Source organism: Haliaeetus albicilla, chromosome 13 (assembly GCF_947461875.1).
Source record: "Haliaeetus albicilla chromosome 13, bHalAlb1.1, whole genome shotgun sequence".
In the NCBI taxonomy this organism is placed as follows: Eukaryota; Metazoa; Chordata; class Aves; order Accipitriformes; family Accipitridae; genus Haliaeetus; species Haliaeetus albicilla.
In genome coordinates, this window is record NC_091495.1 from 20,340,356 (window position 1) to 20,357,991 (window position 17,636).

Here is a 17,636-nt window from a genome sequence, read left to right on the forward strand (position 1 = left end):
GAGGGTAATTTAGAGCCAAACAGTATGGCCTTGAGAGCTGACAGGACAGCCAGCAGGAAAAATGTCATCATTTGTGAAGAGAACGATGCCAAAGAGAGGTGGCATGGAGAAGGACAAAAAACAGTGACAGTGACAGGACATGAGCATTGGAATTGGCTCTCTCAACCTTTCTCTCTTGAGACATGAAAAGGCGATGGAAGGAAACACCTTCCTGTGCCCAGGTCCTCACCATAGCCTCCATGCGTGCCCTGCGCTCCTCTTCTTCCTTTTTCTTCCTCATATTCTCCAGATCCTGCTTGGCCTCTGCAAATGACTGTAAGAAAGTGTCAAAGATGCCAAAAAATTCATCTGGCTGCATCTTGCCCTCGCACTCTCCAAAATGCCTCAGTGCCTTGGCATACTGTCAAGAGAGCAGAAAACACAAGAGCAATAATTAGGCAGGCAGGTTGGTGAAGACAGCAGGGAATGCTTATGAGTAACCACACATGTAATTCAATACCCTCTGAGCATTCATGTGGTGAGAGCAGAAACTACCCCCTTGGCAACAGAAGTGCCTCTCCTTAAGGCAGGTGCCTCTGTCCCTGAAGAATCTGCTCTCCTGGATATCCTTTGGGCAACACGGGGCAACAGTGCTGGAGAGCACTAGCTGTCCACTTACACAAAAAAAGCATGTTCAGTGCCTGAGGGAGATGGAGTAATTTCAGAGGATGATCATCTGGCCACTTCTCAGCTGCAGCTGTGGGACAGCAGGGGCATGGAAGACAGTGAGCTTGCTGGGGAAACAAGTAGTTTTAGTCCATCCTAACTACCAAATAAGTAGTTTCAGCCCATCCTTTCCCCTTCCACCTTGCCCTCAAATCCACTAATAAAATGGCTGGAGTTAGATGAGGTTTTTGCAATAACGTTACATTCTGTCCTCTCAGGAGCCTTTTGCCATGTCATCCATCACTCTGGAGTCCTCTGAGTCAGGGTGTTGCCTGGGAGAGAGGAGACTACAGACAGACATGGCATGACAGAGGGGCGAGGAAAGCAGCCAGGGCTCCTGGGCAGACTTAAAAGAGAGCAAATACATCACAAGTGGCTTTTATTTTAAAAGGCAAATATTGAGGCTGCAGGATGCATGTGGAGGCAGCCAACTGGCAGGACTTCAGTCACAGGGCAGTCCTGATTGTGATATGGTAAATTCACAGCAACCCCTGGCTCTTGGACATCAGTGCTCCAGCAGTTGTACTCTCTTTGCTCTCTCACATGCACAAGCATGCCTCTGTACTCACCAAAATGCACTCAAATGCATGCACATATAGTCTGTCAACAGCATGTATGCACAGGTCCACTAAGTCCTATATAAGCGTATACATCCAAAAGCTGTATCATTGTCCAACCACCTTCATTCACACACCTCTGTATCGCAATAGGCAACACCAGCAACACATTCCTGATGGCACTGGTGCCCCGATGCGCAGCTCCCCTAGCATTCCCTACTTGCACTTTAACATACCACCACTAAGCAGCAGAGCATCCTTACAGACCTCAACGTTTGCCAAACCAAACACAGACTCTCCCAGGCTATGGACTGCCTTCAAACTCTCTTGTGCATGTATTCAGCTCATACTAACACAGCCCAGCTTCCCTTTCCTTAGGTGGGTGCTCAGGCAGAACAGAAAAGACAGTAAGAACAGTTCAGGCTCCAATCCCAAGCACAAAATGAGTTTGGAAGCAGGTCTTATAAACCCCTCTTGGCCCTGTACCAGGTAAAGCATAAACAATGTCTCCCAGCCAACTGCAGGAGGAAGAAATCTCCAAGGAAAGCAGCTTTCTTCTGGCACAGCCTGAGAGATTCAGCATCTCCCCTCCTCTGCTTTCCTTGCCAGGCCCACAAAGCAGTTTGAAGCAATAGCTTCTTTTTTCTTTAAAAAGGCTGCGTTCTCAGCCAGAAACAAACAAAGAAACCCAAAGTATCTGGAAAAAAAAAACAGTGTTGGAAGAAATGCAAGTTGCTTTGAGCTACCAAACATGGCAAGAGTTGAAGGAAGCACTACAGCAGCAAGTCATAGAGGAACTTCAGAGTATGGGAACAGCAACAGATTACTTCTCTGTTTTAAATCCTTTTCTCTGAAACCTCTGAATACACATATACACAAGTATGCACACCTACTCCCTCCCCCCACTCCCCTCTGTATATATGTATTTTCTCTGTAAATAATGTACACACAGTCTGCGTGAATATTAGGAAAGTGCAGCAGTCTCACAGTAATCCACGCTGACCAGCACCAGCTCTTCAGCAGAGACAATGCAGGCTGTGAATACTGCAGAGGGAGATAAAGCATCTCCATGTACTATGTTTTCTTGGCTTGCCTGCTCCAGCGTGCCAATCAGCCAGGGGAGCAGGAGTGACAGAAAGACTTCAGCACAGGCATTGCCACTGCTGCTTGAGCACATAGAGCACCTGAAGCTCATTGCTCACAGGAGATGTGCTACCTGGAATCTCTTCCCACTTAACTTCTGGTTAACTCCTGTGAAAATTGAGAATGAGGCACAAATTATGAGCAGTGACTAGAGCTGCCAGCTAGAAGGAAGGCTTGTCTACCTCCTGCAAAGCCTGAAGTCCAGGGACAGCCCACAGGAGATGGCCATTGTACCTAGCAATGCACCAGCTCCATCCTCTGTGTTTCCCCTGTGCACAGCAAAGGTGAGTGAGGGGGCACACAGGAAGTGAGCTGGTTTGAGCCCATGAGTGCCCATAGGGGTTTCCTAGTCTCTTAGGGAGGCTGGGAGTTGAAAAGGAGGGGGTCCTTGCCTGGGGCTCTTGGATCCAACATACATGGAATTCTCCATTAGAGGGTGGTGTTGTCTGCAAATGTTCTGCACATGGCCTGTCACCCAACTACCAGCACCAGCTAGTTCTTGTCACAATGGCAGAGGGGCTTTTGCCACTGCCTCCCCACTGCCACTCAGTGGAGGAACAGTGTTGCTGTGCTGGAAAGACCCAGCAGTCTGAGAGCTTTCCAGAGACACTCATGAGCACAAAGTGTTGTAGTCTCTAAGCAGCAGTGAGGAGGAGGCTGAGAACAGCCTGTATTTGGTGCCCTGTAACATGGCTTAGTAGGTCACAATCACTTACTGTAAAGCACTGAAAAATGAAAAGCAAAAATCTGTGAGCTAGATGTACTAAAATAACGGCAAAAGAGAAATCTGCAGTTCACTGAAGTAAATATTTTCCTTCTATCTCCATCCCCTCCAGAAAAAAGCTGGCCGAGAAGAGGAAGGCAAGTCAGGAGATCCAGCCTCTGCTGCCAACTCTGCCCATGATGTGGCTTGGGAACTCATGCTCCCTCTCTGAGCCTTCCTTTCTGCATTCGTTACAGAACAGAAAGTGCTGCCCCACTAATCTGATACAGGAAACGGAAAAAAACCAGTTGTTCATGTCTGTAGGGGACCACATCAATGCAATGCACTATTGTAAAGACAGCCACGCTGTCTTTTCACTGTTTAAACTGCAATGGACCCCTCTGTTTTTATTACTTCTTCTATTTCCCCATAGCTCTGGTTCTGCGATCACATGTGCTTTTTCAAAGCACCGGTGCTGGAACGACGGGCAGCAAGATGCTGGAGGCAGCCTCCCCAAACCTGGTATGAAGCCCAGGCTCCTACCTGCCCACAGTGGCTAAAACCACACTGCCTGCCTTGCTCAGGGTGTCAGAGGCAGCGCAACACAGACTGAGGTGCTCTGGACCCCAGCCTTCTCTTCTCTCTGCTGCAGGATTTGTGTCATCATGTACAATCACTCGACTTCTCCATGGGCAGATTACCTGCCAAACAGTACCTGCTCTCGTGCACAATGGTGAAATCTGTAGCTAAGTCCTCATGCATGCAAAACACTTCCCAGAATTTTGTGACATGCTGTAATATCACGGAACAAGGTCTGAAACTTGCTTATTCCTTAAGTCATTTGGGGACAGATGACATGGGCAAAAGCAAGATGGAAAACTGTGTTTCAGCAGGTTTTCCACTGTAATACAGGATGGTATCTCTTTTTTTCATTAAAAAATTCATTTCCACAGCATAAGAGCCCCCAAGCTCCATGATATAACAGGTCCACAAGCTCAGTGCCAGTTCTGTTTCCTCTGCCAAACTTTCCACTGAATTCATCCTCTTGCCAAAGCAAATCATTTAGACAGTTATTTATTTTAAAAAGCCATTTTAGCAAGGAGAGGGAAAGCGGGACAGCAGCTCACACACTGTCTGCTGTGCTTGCCAATGAAATGTTAAACAGTGGCAGAAGAGCTCTGGAAACAGCAGGAATGGGGCTCTATGAGGAGGAGGAAAAACAGCCACGATAAAAATTTCCTGCTGGCTGTGCTGTCTGCGCTGTCTGCTATTGGAGGAGGAGCCAATGCACGACTGAATTATACCATGTAGGCATGCAACATGAACTGTCTTCCCCAGAGAAGCAATCTTGAGTTTGCTGTTATGAAGCCTCCAATCCTGTACTGACGCAGTTCAAATAAATGTCTGTTCTCTATGGGACAGATTCAGATAAGTTAATGGAAAGAGCCCAGCCAATTTCAGGCAGGGCTGGGCCCAGCTCTCCTTGCACCTAAATGTTCTTAAATGATTCTCTCATGAGTTCAACAGTGACTTTGGCAGCACCAAAATTGAGTACAGTTACTATAAACATTTCTGATATGTTAGATGCCAACCTGCCCTGAAGTATCTGCAGTTCTAAGGTACTGTGCAACAGCTATGTAATTTATTTACCAAGTGGCTGTTTCTGACAGCAAACTGTGGTGCCTGCACATGCCCTTTGTAACACATCTCATCTTGACTTCCTTAGTCTCTGTCCTGATCCATTCGTTATTCATTAGCCCCAGTGGCTGACAGAAAATACTGGTCCCCTAGAATGAATGACTGAAGTGCACAGCCTGTAACTGGCACTTGGTCTACAATATTTCTGTGTGCTTTATAGAATTCTGCCATTAATGACTATTTTCTTGAATGGATTTTGTCTTTCACTGCCTTGCTGTTCTTCAAAACAGTTACTATATATGCTAAGCTTTTTAAATGCATGTGCAGAGTCTGAACTGCGTTCTCCATGATGATAAAAACCCAGCTTGAGAAGAGCTGTCATGAGAAAGACTGATGGACAATTTCCTACCCACCTCATCAGCCTTGCCTAGGCAGTGGCCTCCATTGCACCTCTATAGAGAGGCTTAAGTTTGATACTCATCATAGGAATGGCAATACCTGACTAAGCAGGCTTTGTTCCTCTAGGAAGATCCGAAACATTTTAAAAACAGGCTTGTTATAAACCAAGGACAAAGTGGAACAGTTATGAAGCAGTCTAGCAATCTAAGTTCATACCTGTCAACATTTAAGTATGTTGTAAAGCTTCATATAGGGCAAATATCAACTTTTTCAAGTAGAAAAATAGAATTCATACTATGGGAGGTCACTGTTCCTCTGCCTGGGTATTTTCATTGCTTCCCCACTGGAAACACAGGGAAAAATTTTCACAAACAAAATTCAACCCCATTCTGGTGTCGTGGTTTAACCCCAGCCAGCAACTAAGCACCACGCAGCCGCTCATTCTCTCCCCCCCCATCCAGTGGGATGGGGGAGAAAATCAGGAAAAGAAGTAAAACTCCTGGGTTGAGATAAAAACGATTTAATAGAACAGAAAAGAAGAAACTAATAATGATAATGATAACACTAATAAAATGACAACAGTAGTAATAAAAGGATTGGAATGTACAAATGATGCGCAGGGCAATTGCTCACCACCCACAGACCGACACCCAGCCAGTCCCCGAGCGGCGAATCCCTGCCCCCCCACTTCCCAGTTCCTAAACTAGATGGGACGTCACATGGTATGGAATACACTGTTGGCCAGTTTGGGTCAGGTGCCCTGGCTGGGCATGAGAAGCTGAAAAATCCTTGACTATAGTCTAAACACTACTGAGCAACAGCTGAAAACATCATTGTTATCAATATTCTTCACATACTGAACTCAAAACATAGCACTGTACCAGCTACTAGGAAGACAGTTAACTATATCCCAGCTGAAACCAGGACATCTGGTCTTTCTGATGTAAAAAAGTCAAATTTTCATCTGTTCAAACATGTAAAAACTGGTGAAGGATTCCAGGGCAGAATTTCCCTTTCTCCTGTACCCAACTTCAGTTTACAGGAAATGGCAGAAAACATTATCCCTTGATCTAATCTATATATTCCCTTATAAAGTGGTATTGAAAGTGAGAAAAACACAAAAAAGAACAAGAACCAGCTGTGCTAGGGAGCCTGTTTAAAGAGTCAAAGTTCTCTGTCAGTTCTTAACCAAGCCATCTGTTTACTGCGTGAAGATAAGTACAGTTACAAGGCTTCCTCTGCAAACATGGATGCCTGCATCTGACAGCCTGGCCCTTTAAATTTAAAATATCACTTTGTCCCCATGGCCACTAACTGTAAATGGTCCTGTTTAAGCAAAAAGGCCAAAAAAAAGTACTGCATGGGATTGTGAAAAATATCCTCTACAGAGAAGGTCAGCACCACACCTTGGTAATGGATTGTTTCCATAACTAAAAGGAATAAAGAAATGACTTTTGCTAATACTAAAGACATTTAAAAAAATAAAAAACTTCCCAGGTTTGAAAAGATAATTTGTATTGTTTTAAATCCCAGCTGAGGAAACATGGCTCTGATTAACTCATGGCAATCAATTAACCACATCTGTATTTAGAAGGATATCCAACTCCAGCTGTTAAAACTAGGGCTTCATTATTATTAATAAATCTGTGAACCAGACCAATTCTTCCTGGGCTCATTAGGATATTTTTAAAAGTCCTCCTTCTCCTACTACCTTTTTTTTTCAATTTGCTTTGCTCTGAAAAATAAAAAAAGAACAGGATAATCAGATGTCTTGGTCCCTCTCTTCCTTTAACTGGCTAGTTATAGTAGGTTTCCATGGTAAGAAAAAAACTTGTGATTCAACAAGCACAGAGAGCCCATTGAGGTTGGAAGATGTTATAGGCTTTGCACATCTGGTTTGTTGAAAATTTCCAGCTTTCTTTTTTTTTTCTTTTTTAAGAAAAAAGAGGAAGAAGAGAGGGGAAAAATACTATGAGGCAAACATGAGAAATAGCTCACCATTGGTAAGGGCAGACAGTTCCCTTTTAGGAGTCCAAAAGCAGCTTTTTGCCAGTGGAAGAACCAAGGCCATAGGTTGAGAAGAAGTTGGAATGGCACGTGTTCAAACATAGTAAGGGTGTGTGAGGAGAAGGCAGAGAAACATTTCCTAAGCATGTTATAGTCATTAAAATAAAACATCTCTGTATGTCGAGTGCTTAATGTTGGCTATGTCTAAAAAAGTGTGCAACAACCTCCAGACATAGTGATCTGTCTGTAGGGAGATTCTCTGGTTATTCTTAAAGCAAAAGAACGGCATTTTTCCTGCAAGTGCCTCACCAAGAAAAGTTGCATTGCTGTGCTGGACATGTACCACTTGCTGGTTTTCAACCCCTGACTGACCTTGTAAAGAATCTGCATTGGGCTTTTGTCCTAGTGTGCCAAAAGAAAGAACCACCACCATCTATAACACCAAACCAAAAGTGGGCAGTCTAACCCAAGGACGGAGAGAATTCGCTTCCAGAAATGTGCACCTAACTATAATGAAGGTGAAAAATTTACCCAGTCATAAAACAGAAGCCCCCAAACCATAGAAAACTGAGCTTTTCTCAGTAACTTTAGTGGAGGCATGGAATGTAAAATACTGGTTTTGTGATTATAAAGCTAGTATGGTGTGAACTTTATTATGTTGGGCGTGGTTTGAATCTTCTCAAGCAACATGACAACAATGAAAACATTAGGCACGTTATTCTCCACAGAATTTCCTTTACAACATTAACAAGTGTTAGACTGCTAGCTTTGCCTTCTGAGTGCTGCAATAACTACTGCCCCACTAGCATTTGCCAGGGCAGCTAGCTCTAGCTGACAGCCAGTAGCTCCTGGTGTTTGCAGCTGCAAGTCAATATTACCAACATTATCTCCACAGCAAGGAAATGCTTTTGAATTACAGAATGTCATTACTGGGGAGTGACTGGATGAGTGAGGAGTCTTACTGTTCAGATTCTCAGCCTGTAGTTGTCTGTCCTTCGAAATCTAAGGCCTACCAATCCAATGGCATAGGTTTCATTAATAATCCAATAGGTCCCTTAACACTACAATAACTGACACCAGCAGTGGAAACAATTCAATCCAAAAGAAATAACACATTTGCTTCATAAAGCCAAACACTTTTAACATGCCAGCCAACAAGGGCAGATTTGCCATTACATATTGTTTACTTTAGAAGTTGCTCTTCTCTAAACATTTTCATATGCTTATGATCTTTTCATATAAATTCTTCCTCATTCAGCCAAGAGACAGAGGGATTAGTGCCAGACTCCAATCATCAGCAAAGAACAAGCACCTCCTTAGTTGCACAAATCTGGTAGTGGAGATGCAGACAGTGAAAGGACAAAATGATCACAGCAGTACCTGAAGAGTAACATGCGTATGGTGCTGACTGTGTAAGAAGGATCCAAGAATGTTGGACAAACCACGTATGTTTGGGATTTCTATCCTTGCAATGAAATACAAGCAGTAAAAGAGAAGCCTAAGTGGAAAAGATCAGGTATTCAGGGCTAACAAACTACCCAGAGGTGCATTTTTAAAGGAAAGGAATGAAGCACAAATGCTACCAGCTGAATGAGCAGAGTGGGATGATGTCAGAAGCAGAAGGTAAAAGATATGAGGTCATTATCACTCATCACCAAAGGGCCTCTTTTTGAGACATTGTTTAAAAGGCACTCCCTTCAACACCACAGCACGGTGTGGTATCCAGGTACGGACATTGCCATCACAACTCTATGCCACACATGGATAATATTAAGGAAGATTAGCAAGAAGTGGGCAAGAGTACTGAACCTTCTTTTAATCCTAAAATACATTCTAAACGTCTATAGACCAGATTAGGAAAAGTAAGAAACTTCAGCCTAAACCATTTTCAGTGTCTATTATAGTTATCACTACAGTCCCAGCATCTCAGATTGCTGCTTCCATTTTTATTCAAGCTTTTGACTGAGCCAGTGAAACCTCAAACACTTCAAAAGGTATTCTTACCTTGTCTCTAGCTTCATTGAGAAGGTCTTCCAACTCTGAGAAGCTGAAACTGGCCACAGTGATGAAATCACTCATGACAGGAACGAACCTGTCCCCTGATTCCCACACGCGCCTCTTCTGATAATCCAGTTCCTGAAAGAGGAGAAAGAGATATAAACAGGCAAGAGTCAAAGATTCCTTGCTAACAAGGAAGGGAGCAGTGAAGCCCATCTACTTCACTCAGTGCAGAGCATGCTCTGCTCCCACTCCACACACATTCATCCAGAGCTGTAACTCAGAAACCACTTTCTCACTAAGACAAAGGTTTTGCCTTTTCAGCATGAGACAGAAGGTTAAGGTGGGATGAAGGAAGGTCTTAGTTATGGTTCCTGTTATCCTCAAACAACAACCGCTCCCTAGAAAGCCATCAACATGTTGAACTTCTAAAGCAACATTATAATTTAAGCATCAAGTACATGAAATGCTGCATTTTGTTTTCCTATGCAAAATGACAAATAGTAGAGAACTCTGATTGTGTAGCAAGTGAACTTGGAATTTTTTATAGTGAGTTTCCCTCCATCTTCTCTTCCCATGATGATTTGAAAGGCTGTATACTCAGGGAAATGTGTACATGTGTGAATAATCTATATAGTTCCTAGCTCTGGATCTCCCCTTTAGTTCTGCGAAAAGCACTAAGTGGGCAGCAAAAAGACATCAAAATTGATTCTCCCACTGAAGAACAAGCAGACAGACATCAAGTGTAACATTTGCTAGCACCCTGCTAAGCAATAAGCATTAGCTTGGATGTCATAAAAGTCACAGAGGTATAAATTGAGGCTATGGCAATAAGAAGATTTGGGGGGGGTGGGAGGGTGGGGGAAGACATAAAACCATAGGAAACTGAGCTCTATTTGTCCACTACCTACAGAAAGAAAAAAAAATTGTAAGATTCTTTCTTTCTGGCTCAAGTATTTTAGTTTTAAGCCAAGATTACCCATGCTATCTCTTTCCTTACTCTATTCACCATGCTTGTGGCATGGAAAGAAATACAGAGCTCCTCAAAATGACTAAGTTATAGTAAGACTGGCAGTCTCACATGCCTGTGCTTGGCTTGTGTGTTGTTGACAGTCTCATGGGGACAATGAAATCGCAATCTGGGCCGCATCTTTATTCTCAGCTGAATAATCAGTGGGAATGATAAAGCCTTACTTTCTCTGTAGGGAAAGCAGCATGAAACAGCAGGTCAAGTTACAATCTGACCTTCTGTTCCCTTTGGAAAAAAATATTTTTGTGCTGGCTGCAACTCCAGCTACACACATGTTTGGTGCTCTCTGTTACTGGTCATCAGAATACTGGTTCACTGAGCCAAGTGGGTAGGTTTATAAGCATCTATGCTGAGAAACTCCTTGGGATTTGCTCCATGCTGCTTCTGAATGCAAAGAATGACTTTGGACATCAACAATCTAAAATCAGATATGATATATCTTCTGGTCTGATGCGAGTTGGAAAGAGAATGTAACTACTACAAGGAAAGACCACAAGGCAGAAAAGAGGCAGGAAAAGCAATGAGCAGGTGGCCAGAGAAAAGTCCACATTAAAGAAGTGCTACTTCCCCTGCTTTATATTACATCCTGTCCTCCACCGGTTTTCCTAACACATCACAAGAGACAGTCCTGGGAGCACTACTCACTTACATCACTTTGCAATGAAATGTCTCTATGTTAAATTCACTTTGAATTGGACCTTACAAGTACAGGAAATGTCACTTCACATGCTTCTAAGAATTATGCACATTTTTTTCAGCCACTCTTTCCCATTCTAGTTTTTAAGCTAATTTTAGCTAAAAGTTGTTCTATCCCCTCCTCCCCCACCTTCCCAAGCAGGTGAGTATAACAGTTCTGCATCTTGCTCACTGTTGAAAGCTATGACATTTGGGGCTGCTACCAGAAAGCAATGTTTTTCAAAGTAAAATTAAGATTAGGTGCTCTGCCTTTCAATTTTAAATTTAGTCATTCCCTGCATGACTATGTAGTCAACCCAACAGCAATGCCAGAGAATAAGAAACTCCTCTGTATCGTCTAGAAATGGTCTATACTAGTCATAACAGCACAACAGCAGAAGCCAGCACTGCACCTGCTGGGCTGGGCTGCTGGTTCTCTAGAGAGGTGAAATGATTCAGCCATGGCAGTGGTTTCTTAAGCAGTGGTTATGATCTCCTTGCTGTGTGAAAGGACTCTGCTAACAGAATTCACTTCCTGGTTTGGAGAAGACCAAGAACTACTTAGCTGTCCTTCTGGGAGCATCCTACACAAAGGCAATAGTTGCATCCATGTCGTAAAAACAAATGTGTCTTATTTTTACAAAGAAGCTGCAAGTCCAGGAAGGCAAAGGGTTAGTTGTACCTTTAAGAACATCTGACTGTGAAACTATTTTTAGCTTTCTATTCTTAAGGGGCCTTGAAAAAATTTCTCAGTCACTGGAGCCAAGGCTGTGGTGTGAACACAGTGGAATGGAATCAAGAATCACACCTTCCCCTCCTCTCCCTTCCACCTGACAGTGATCTTCTATTGTTGCTATAGTGCTGTTTTTTACATGCCAGAAAACCACAAATTGAGCAAGCAGATTAGGAGGTGCTGGCAGCCCCAGATGAAAAATACCATGGCAGGTAGAAGACTGTGGAGGGAAGGAGAGGTTGCCCATGGAAACCATGTATGGGAAAGACCAGAAAAATTGGCTGTAAAGGCAAAAGGACAAATAACCCAATCACAGAAAGCAAAACAGAAGTAGGTACTCACATTTCAATGGGGGGAATTGTCTGTCCCAGCCAAAACTGGGCCTCTCTTCATGTCATGAACTCCTTGTCAGCCTTCCCTTTACAGGTGCTTTTAATTCCCAAAACACTGCACTCCATGTAAGCAGCAGTATCTCTTCTCATTGCTGCATTCTCCCTTACTCAAACAATCCAGAAATAAGGTTTGGAAAGTCTGTTTTTTTACAGGAGGATCACTGGCCAATTACATGATGAACTGCCGGAGACAGCCAGACAGCCTGGGGGCCACTGACAGGACAAAGATCCCTTCCTCTAACCCCAGAACCAAACCAAACTCAGGCCAGGTGAAAGGAAAATGAAGTCATCACTGTCTGTCTCATAGTGGATGACAAGGACTGGAGAGTCCTGTGTCAGTTCCTTGTAGATAGGTAATCCTTGCACAGAAACCACCTGATGCAATTCCCAACAAGTGGTCCCTTTGCCAGACATCCCAGTGCAGAATGCTCCCCATCTGGAATGCTCCATTAGCATTAAACTGGCATAAGTTGAAAAAGACAGATGAAACATCCTGAAGACAGAGAGACACTGAGAATTTTAGCTAATAAAACCCTGTTTGAAAGGGCAAAGAACAGCTAAAGATGGCAGGGACTTTCTTGAGTTCCAAAGACCTCTGCCTTGTCTCTCAGCACTACCCTTGCCTTAGTATATCCAACAGGCAAGAGATGCCAGCACCAACCTGAACATAGGATTTTGTTCCTATACTTTCAGAAAGAAAGAATCATGCTCTTAGGGTCCGAATATGTTTTTCTGTGCAGATGGTGGGAGACATTAAGGGACAGAGACAACAGAGTGACTTTAGCCTTTAATCTTTTTTCAACTGTTGTGCATACACTAACTTGCCATTCCTCACATCAGCCCTTGTGAGAGGTAGCTATTTGTATCTGCCATTTCACAGTGAGGAGGCAAACACATGGAGTTGTTCAAAGCCACACACATATGTCAATGGCATAACCAAGAGACAAATATGAGATTTCCTACCTCCTGCCACCAAATACGGTGTCCCAGTCTGTGCTCTCCTGCCTCAGGAAGGCTGGAGTCTTTCCCCAGGAACAAACCCAACACATTAACTAAAGGAGGCTTCCAGGTAGGGGAACCACAGCTGACACATGAACTTGTGACCCCCGGGAGCATTTAGGCCCATCCGTCATCTTTAACTCTTATAATTCAGTACACACAACTGCATCAATGCACCATTTGTACTGTTCTCTGTTGAGATGGAAAGTTCTGCACTACTTAAGTACAAATTGAACACTGCAACCTAAGTCCAGCTTAAAAGGCTTTCATTAATAGCAGGAAAAAATGCCATTGTTGCTTTGCTTGCCAGCTCAACTGCCTCATCTTTAACTAGTCTTTCTTTTCCTTTGCCTTTCCAAGGAGTGGTTAGGATAGGTTAGGGTTGCATATAACAGTGCACTACCTGTTTATTACTACTCCAAGAGCCATGTGGAACACTTGCTTAGCAGCCAGCCATCCCTCAGTAACAAAGAGCAAGAATTTTATTTCTTCTTTCAGTCCATGCCATTTGTCAAGCTGTCCTTTTACTTTCCAGGCTGAGATCAAACAAGCTTTTCATCAGGCTTAAGTCTGCTAAGATCATCAGCAGGAGCCCCACATGAAAAGCTTTTATTTGTTTTTTTCTTGGTTAATGCATTCTGGAACGGAATGGAAAGAAACGGAAGAAGAAAGCCCACTTTCTCTTATCATAAAATATATAGTGCCTCTGATTCTGAGTGAGATATTTTAAGTATGGTGCTGTGGAAACCTTCAGATACTTACAGCTTCAACAGCTTTCAATCCAGTCTTTATGTTGTTGACTTCCTTCTCCAGCTCTACCAGGCTGCATAGGAGACAGACACAGAGCAGATAAAACAAAAAGAGCAGTGTTACACAGGAATACAGGAACTGTGCAGCAGAGAATACAATTGGCCCATCAAGTCTGGTATCTGGCCTCTGGCATCAGCCATGCCAGATGATTAGAAATGAAGGGAAGGGGGTCTGTTAATGCTCTGTGCTGCTTTTTGTATGAGATGTAAGATGAGGCAGACCCTGCTTGCCTGTGGTCACATTGAAGATTGGGATTTTCCTGGGAAGAAGAGGGGGGTTGCCCTCGGAACATCTGCCTTGTGAGCTGAGCCTGACCCTCCAGCAAGGAGCATATGCCACATGGCCAGCTTGCAGTAATCAGCTGACACATAAGCAAGAACCCCAGCTTTAGCACACACATTACTGGGGTCTCAGATTATCTCTACATATGATTCTTGAACCACTTAACTACTAAATCCCATTAGCAGTACATTTACATGTGATTTTTGTTTTCCTCACAGTCCAAACATTGTTTTTTCCATTTGCATTTCTACCATATGGTAGTCCTTGCAAGCTTACATTGTAACTGAGCATATAACCCTACTGTTAATGTTAATACATGCTTCCCTAGACACAAGTGTTGTACTGAATTTCTGCTCACATATACAAACAAGAGTTTTTATTTCTAGGACTTGTATGAAAAAAATGACTTTTCATTTCCAGGTAACTAGTTAGTACCTGTTTGTGAGTCAGCAGGCATCTCCATTTGATGAGTAGTAGTTTGCATCTCCAAACCACCACTAAAGCCTTATTAAATGCCTTTAAATGTGAACCTACATTTATTTTTTACTTGTCATTCATTAGCTAGAATAGTTCCCTATACAAAGAATCATGGCTAGGAAAACAGTATGCAAAAGTATTTTTGAGCAGTGCTTTGGAAAAAAAAAAAGCTAGTATTTTGGGGAATGGCTTGTGTATTCATTTTCCACAAACAGCTACAGAAACAGGAAAAAATATCATTGAAATCTGTGCAGGAAGTATGATGCTTTCCACATTTCTGTGCAAGACTGATTTGTGCAAAAGTTTGAACAATCTTCCTGTAAAGGGTTTACTGTAGCTTCTGTGCCTAATTGAATCTGCCTTGGAAACAAACCTTCAATTATCCAGAAAAAATAGCAAGTGACTTAAATGAACAACCATAGAATATGGTGAGTGAATTACAAACAACAACCAGTCTAGTTACAGTGTCTGATTAAAAAATAAAGTAGATATAGGTATATCTGAGTAAAGCTGTCAGTTTAGTTACCTACAAATGTTTTTGGACCAAAATTCTCTGTTGATGTACCTCTGAATAACATCAGGGATGTGAGCAAAGGCATTTTGGCTGTAAAGCTGGCCATGGCTTTAGAAGACAGCTATAAAAAACCTGATTATTATTAAGTTCACAGAAATCATTGGGAACTCCAGTTCTGGGAACAAGCAATAGCACTGGACTTACTTGACTTTTGCTGCTTCTGGAAGATGCTGCAACTCAGACTGAATATCTAGGATATCTGGATAATTCTTTTCAAAGATCATAATTAAGTAGTGCAACAGTGTAATGTTCCTAAAAAAAAAAAAAAAAAAAAGGAGGGAGAAATGAAAAGGAATATGGTGATAAGAAGGAAAAGGATGGTGGGAGGATTGTGACAAATCAGTGAAAAATATTTGGGTAGCAATTGTGCTTGCATGAACAAAACAAACAATATATCAGCAGTTAGCAGGTCTGTTATTGAAAGAAAACTATCACAGACTGAAATGAATTAGTCCTTTATGAACCATCCAGCGTGCTTCCATCCACCTGTGTAGATGGTGTAACAGAAAAGAAAATTGTGTAACACTGTATACTATTTGTCCCCAGATGCTTCAGAGAATAAGCAACTAATAGTACTAAAGTGACATTAACTCATAAGGGAGAAGTAAATTGTTCTCAGAGGCAATGTGGAAAAAACCTAAGAGTTAACTAAGAAGAGGAAAAGGTTCTTGAAGACTGAGGAAGTTGCAAAGAAATCTCCTACAGTAATGAAACTGCTATTCTTATGAATAGTGGTCAGGCTTACTATTACAAAAGCAATAGCAGCTCAGGTAGGAGTAGACAGAAATGAGAGGTATGAGAGATGCAGGAGAAAGTTTAAGAAAATTTGTAAAGTACATGATGAATTTTGCATCAGTGAATTTTGCATGTAGAGAGAACTGCCAGCTGTAACAGCTACTTGTGGTGGGTGTTACGTGGTTAACTGACAGGCGAGACAGCAGATGGCCACTGCTTCACACAGACTAGAGCCTGGGAGCTGAGAACCAGTGAGAAAACAGAATCTGCACAGGACATTTAACATATGGAAAATCAAGCCAAGGTACATTAAGGCAAAAAAATGTCCAACACTAGCTACAAAAGGGTTAGCCTTGGAATACAGAAAGGACATGGTGGTAGTCAAAACAGAACTCTGTTAGTTCAAACTCTATTAGGTAGGGATGAATTTCCTACAGCTTCTTACTGCCATTATTCATTCTGTCACAGCCTGAAGTCATTTCACCACAACTATGGTCTCAGCAGGCCTCACAAGTCAAGGAAGGTATGAGTTAGTAAGAACCACTATAGGAGATCTCCAAGGAAAAACTTAGTGTTGCTGGAGCCCAAAAGTAGTATTCTCTCCCCAGTCACAGCTGGATTAATTCCCAGAACCAGTATGGGGATGTGGGGCAAAACATGGGGTAGAATTATGGAGACCTGCAGCCCATGTCCATAAATAGCAAGTTCCACATTCCCAAACCCAGCTATTTTCCTTAGCTGCTCTAGATACAACCCAGATCAGTCTCTCTGAGTTATACCTTGTGGTTCCATTACTGACGTAGGTAGAGAGAGCCAGTTTACGATAGTCCGGCATGAGAAACATATGCCATGTTTCACAGGAGACATACAAGTGTGGACAGAGTTTTTTGTGTTCTCTTTTTTGCAAAACCATGGTCATAAAACTTCGGTATAAAGGGCAAATAGAAATCCCCCTCTCCCCAAAACGTATTTCAGTTATTTGTGAAATACTACATTTTGTCATCTTTGCATAGTGTTGCAGAAATACAATCCAACAACAGATGTGCGTTATCCAAAGAAACAGCAGAATTTGAGTGCTGTGTTAATAGCTGGTCTTAATTGCTGCAGGATGTTTTAGAGTGAAAAGCACTACTTAAATGCTAAATAAGACATTATTTTAAATGGTCTACAGAGCTAAAACCAAACAAAAAACAGTTTCATTACTATGATAAGAGATGCAGCAGCACAGTAAGTAACTCATTTATGGCCTTCTAGCCTACCTGTCTATACTGGATTTGGTGTCTGCAATTTTGTTCAGGCTGGAGACTTTGAAGCCGTAAGCACTTCCCCTTTGGCCCTTGTTCATATAATTCCCAAAGGCCAGGACTACCTCCAGGAGTTGCCTCAAACGCTTGCTTCGGATTAGTTCTTTGGATGCCAGAAGAATGGCTTAAAAAGAGAAAAAAATGAACAGGTTATTGCACAGTGGCTGTTTTTAACATGCCTGGGCCCATAAGTACCCTAAAATGCCCATCTGACTATTGCTCAGCAAATGCTGCAACACAGTCTCTGTGTGTACTGTCCTTCCTGCACCTCATATGCCCAGAACAAGGACAAATGGAAGGAGGATGCACTACATCTAGCCTGTAGGATGCTCCTCTAAACCCAGGAGCGAGTCTGTTCTGGACCTCAAATTAAAAACATAGCCAGCGAGAACAGGGGGAAGGCTTGAGCTCATCTGAAAATGCAGAGTAGAATACATTCACCTCTTCTCTGCAGTAATCAGGGATGTGGCACAGA

The 17,636-nt window shown here is 42.6% G+C and overlaps 1 protein-coding gene across 4 annotated transcripts in view; it reads right to left on the reverse strand.

Moving 5' to 3' along the window:
• DAAM2 (dishevelled associated activator of morphogenesis 2) overlaps nucleotides 1-17,636 on the reverse strand; it is a 208,746-nt gene that overhangs the window by 8,019 nt on the left and 183,091 nt on the right. For all 4 annotated transcript variants that reach the window (XM_069800362.1, XM_069800363.1, XM_069800361.1 and 1 more), the window contains 5 exons: nucleotides 17,117-17,285; nucleotides 15,267-15,374; nucleotides 13,742-13,802; nucleotides 9,157-9,288; nucleotides 230-400 (listed from right to left, as the gene is read on the reverse strand). In XM_069800362.1, the coding sequence (XP_069656463.1) occupies nucleotides 230-400; nucleotides 9,157-9,288; nucleotides 13,742-13,802; nucleotides 15,267-15,374; nucleotides 17,117-17,285 (641 nt within the window). The remainder of the gene's footprint in view (nucleotides 1-229; nucleotides 401-9,156; nucleotides 9,289-13,741; nucleotides 13,803-15,266; nucleotides 15,375-17,116; nucleotides 17,286-17,636) is intronic.